Source organism: Mycetomoellerius zeteki, unplaced genomic scaffold (genome assembly GCF_001594055.1).
Source record: "Mycetomoellerius zeteki isolate Tzet28-1 unplaced genomic scaffold, Tzet1.0 scaffold113, whole genome shotgun sequence".
NCBI lineage: Eukaryota > Metazoa > Arthropoda > Insecta > Hymenoptera > Formicidae > Mycetomoellerius > Mycetomoellerius zeteki.
Window position 1 is genome coordinate 2,263,573 of NW_017256051.1, and position 5,005 is coordinate 2,268,577.

Below are 5,005 nucleotides of genomic sequence, written 5' to 3' on the forward strand. Positions count from 1 at the left end.
CTCTCATTAGTACAATTTCAAACTTTAATATCTCAATTATTATTACGGATATCACTAAACGGTAAAGGACTTTTATGTTTATTTCGATCCTATCTACCTTCCTGTGGGAGATTGGAAGAGTGGGGCTGGACACCCTGTATATACATACAATATATACATTTATCAATTTTTAAGCTTCATTCCTTTACTAAAAGGTAGAATTCTGACATAATTTTTATATTTACAAAAATTTGCATATAATATCATTTTTCATTAGTAGAACTAATGCGCACTCAATACACTTTAAAGCTGTTGTACACAGATCGACGTAAAGATGTATGTTTAATAAAAATATAGAAACGAGTTAAACCACGAAATCCTCAATACATTTTATTATGCTATTTGATAAAATATAGGCTACTTTAACATTTTATCAATTGAAATATCTCATTTTTACATTCAGATTAGGAATAGTGTACAATGGATGTAATGTGCACTGAGTGCGCACAAGTTCTGCCAATGAAAAACGCTATAATATTTTATTAGTGTCAAGAAAAAAAAGTAACGATTCGTTACATTTAGAGTGCCAGTAACGGTAACGAGTTATTTTTATAAGGTGACGTTACCAATCCTGTCAATATCATATGCTTTAAGGAGTTATATCTGAGTGAATACCTGAAAACGTAGGGTAATTTTGGGATTTTTTTGTAATTAAATAATAAAATAGTTGGAAATTCGGTTTGAATACCTTTAATGCAGTATATAATAATAGCAATATCGCGGTATAATACCGGTATTACCGAAATATTATATGTACATCGGTATTATGAAAAGTTACCAATCCTGTCAATATCATATGCTTTAAGGAGTTATATCTGAGTGAATACCTGAAAACGTAGGGTAATTTTGGGATTTTTTTGTAATTAAATAATAAAATAGTTGGAAATTCGGTTTGAATACCTTTAATGCAGTATATAATAATAGCAATATCGCGGTATAATACCGGTATTACCGAAATATTATATGTACATCGGTATTATGAAAATTTCGGTTGAATACCAGTATTTGACGTTCAATACCGGTATTTGGTCTCGATTTTTCGTATACCGCTATTATATAGAATAGAGGTATGGTTGATACCGGTATATAGTTGTTAATAAAAGTATTTCGGTTTTGAGTCCCTGATCTTGTTGAATACCAAAAAATACCGGTATTTTTCATATCGTTATAAATTCGAAAAATGGTAAATTATGACGTATTTTAATGCTCGCGTAGAAAGAAATTAAAAAAATTTTTTGAGGTGGCTTAATAATAAAGAATATAAATAATAAGGAGCATATAGCCACAAACTAGGTAAAAAACAAATAAATTTGTTTTTGACCATCCTGACGTGTTAATTACTAAAACTGATAAAGGTGCTACCGTAATTTTAATATTTTAAATTCTAATAATTACAACGACAAAATGCACGAATTTTTATCCGACAAAGACACTTACATAACGATTAAAAAAGATCGATATAATGAATAAAATGACAACGGAAATTCGCACACTTATGACAAGTTGGAAAACCAAAAATTATATTGATCAACTCACTTACAAAAAATTGTATATATCGGACGGAGACTTACCAAGATTTTCCTCTAAGAATTATTGTAAGTAGCATCAACAGTCTCTTCTTCAATCTAGCTACTTTTTTAAAAGATATTATAGATAAAAGCATTAAAAGAAATTTTGGATATATTGGCCCGTATTCAGAACGCGCTTTTATCTCTGAAATTCTATAACATGCGTGACGTAAAGTATAGTATGTTAGCGCGCTAACATCGTTGTAAGCGCGTTCTGAATACGGGCCATTAAGAATAGCTTCGATTTAGTTAAAAAAATAAATGATACTACTAGAACATAATTATCAAATCGTATCGTTCGACGTAACTTCTATGTAGACAAATATTCCAAATGACTTAGCTCTGAAAAATATCGAGAAAAGATGGGAATGGATATGCAAAGACACGATAATACCTATCAACGAATTTCTATAAGCAATCTCAATTATTCTGAACTCTACTTTTTTTAAATTCAATGACGTAATTTTCAAACAAGTTTTTGGTTTACCCATGGGATCTCCTCTCTCTCCAATTTTAGCTGACGTTGTAATGCAAGATTTAAAAAATGACATTTTTAATTACATTTATTCCATTCTGTCACCGCTACATTGACGACATTATTTTTGCAGCTCCAAAAAATCAAATTGACACAATTCTTTGCTCCTTTAATTCATACCACGAAAGAATTAAATTCACTGTTGAATATAGCGACGATAGAGGAATAAATTTTCTTGATGTCAGAGTGTTAATAGAGGATGGAATAATTAATTTGGTAATTACAAAAAGCCTACTAATTCTGGAAGATACTTAAATTTTAATTCAAATCATTCGATAAAACACAAAAAAAGGTGTAGTCATTGGACAGTTAGACAGAATTCAATTCCTTGCCCATCTTAAATTCCACGATAATATATTGTTTCTTTAATTAATATATTTCAAGGTAATGGATATCCCTTGGAATTCCTATCACATGAATTGACAAGTTTACTTTGTTGAAAAATTATTACGCACCTCCGCTCGCGTTGACTCTTATTAGTCCAATTAATTTATATTGTGTTTTTAATAATAATGTGTTAATTTAGACAATAACTGGGCATGTGTCTACGCAATTTGCACATATTTTTAGGGGGAAAGCTGCTTCAGATATTGAATAAAACTCTATCAAATTCTTGTGCACTTCCTACACAGTATCGTTACAACTAATGAGAGAATACAGTAATACTAGACAGTAACTGGATAATCGTCTACCAAAACTGTGTATATTTCTACCAAGGATATATAAGATTTTAAAATTAATAAAAACAAGAACGGAGATTAAATGTGTACTACATAGGCATAGAATACTTACACCGATAGTGCAGAGGATTACATGTACATTTGTTACGGAATATTCCTTCGCTGCGTGATATACAATATATAATGTCACCAATACAATCAATACATGGTTAATCGTGTCCATTGTAGAAAAAACTATACGTTGAGCACTCCAATTCGGCTTCTTATCTCCGGAACTTATGATACCTTCAGTAGAATCTTCATGTGAAAACCATGATTTAGTTCCCATCGATTGGAGTGAAAATCCGCTGTTGTTTTTATTCATCATTGTTCTGCAATATATATGATTTGTTACCAGTATTATGGCTAGTAATCAGTCGAAAGAATTCGTGATGATGCATCAAGAGTATGCATCGTCTCCAGCATAACAACAGTCGGATACAGTCATATACAGAGCTGACGACGATGGCGCGGTGCGCTTGAACTTTTTTTAACCTCTTCAGTCTTGATTTTATTGAAACAATGTTAAAAATTTTTATTAATCCATTAACGCGCAGAAGAACAAAGTTTTTTGACTTCGAGGTAATTTGTTAATACACTAAAACATGAAATATTTCAACGAAACTTGGTACCCTAAGGTTTTGAGGGTCGCTCTTCACGATGGCAACGTCAGAATTTTATTTCGACCATGTAGAAATTAATTATGGCGGTCGGAACAAAAAAATGAAAAAATGATCGATTTTTTTCTTTAAAGGTTGATTTCGAACTGATAACAATTTCTCTAATTTTCGACAAGTACACCATTGGTGGTCAAGATAGTTGTACTTTAAGACGCCATAATGAAATATTTTAAATCCGTCATGGCAGATCCAAAATTGCGGCCGAATTAATAAAACCTTGAAAATTTAGTGTTTTTTCGTACAACCTCATCAAATTTGAGTTATGTCCAACTTGTTAAATGTATACAACCACAGATCAATGATTTTGAGGTCTATATCTTTTACATTCACAGCTTTCAAAATGGCTTTCCATATTGGAATCCAATATGGAGGTCTATAAACTCGAAAAATCGCTAATTTTTGTATTTTTTTTATTTTGTACACCGTTTGAAACTTTAATCTTCAAATTGTTAGAGTGTTAGGAGTGCGTGAAAATTTGGAATCATTCCAGAGATCCAACATGTCTGATCCAACATGGTGACCCAATAACTTCCAAAATTCAATCTTCTTTTATTATATTAGAGGGTTTGCGAGTTATCACCGTGTCTTCTTTCATGGTCAATGCCAACGTTTCGTGAACCATGCTGTTCACTTCATCAGGGCGAGGGGTGCACTGATACTGAGCTGCTTCCCCGGGGGACTCCCTTTTTATAGGTAAAACACTGTCGGGAGGGGGGGATTTTGGGAAGTGGGGGGGATACTCCGTTGGTCTGTCATGAGAGCAGTTTTCCATATCTTGCTCACAGTATAACCTGAGTCTCTGTTTAAGTTGTCTGGATGTTTCTGTATTTCCAGGGCCTCTCTATGTTTCCTCGGGAAATACGATGTTGTCGTGGCTAAGGTTGTCGTTTTGTCGAATAATATTCGGTGTCCTGTCTCCAAGTTGTGTTCTGCCAGGGCTGATTGTGTGATGTGTTTCAGCCTGACGTCTCGTTCATGCTCCTTCATTCGTGTGTTGACCGTTCTTCCGGTTTCGCCAATATACACCTTCCCGCATGAACAGGGTATTTTGTACACTCCTGCCGAACTAAGTGGAGGTCTCTGATCCTTGGGATTTCTCAATATTTGTTCGATCTTCCTTGGAGGCTTGAAGATAGTCCGGATGTTGTGTTTGTTCAAGATTTTATCGATTCGATTTGTTGTTCCTTTTACGTATGGGAGGAACGAGAGCCATTTTTTTCCCCTCTTCCTGTGATTCTTGTGTGTCTGTTCTTTTTATCCCACTCCTTTGTTTGTTGATTGTCCTGTTCACCTCTTCCTTATTGTATCCGTTCCGCTGTAAAGTTTCTTTCAAATGGTTAAGTTCCGTTTGCAGATGTTCTTGGTCAGAGATGCTCAGAGCTCGGTGTACGAGTGAGTATATTGCCGATTGTTTTTGAGCCGGGTGATGGTGTGACTCCGCATGTAAGTATCTGTTCGTGTGTG

The 5,005-nt window shown here is 33.9% G+C and overlaps 1 protein-coding gene across 3 annotated transcripts in view; it reads right to left on the reverse strand.

Annotated features, from left to right (window-relative positions):
• Positions 1 to 5,005, reverse strand: part of LOC108728208 (probable ascorbate-specific transmembrane electron transporter 2) — a 40,621-nt gene that overhangs the window by 11,954 nt on the left and 23,662 nt on the right. For all 3 annotated transcript variants that reach the window (XM_018456673.1, XM_018456667.1, XM_018456677.1), the window contains exon 2: positions 2,935 to 3,193. In XM_018456673.1, coding sequence (XP_018312175.1) covers positions 2,935 to 3,189 — 255 coding nt within the window. In that variant the 5' untranslated portion in view covers positions 3,190 to 3,193. The remainder of the gene's footprint in view (positions 1 to 2,934; positions 3,194 to 5,005) is intronic.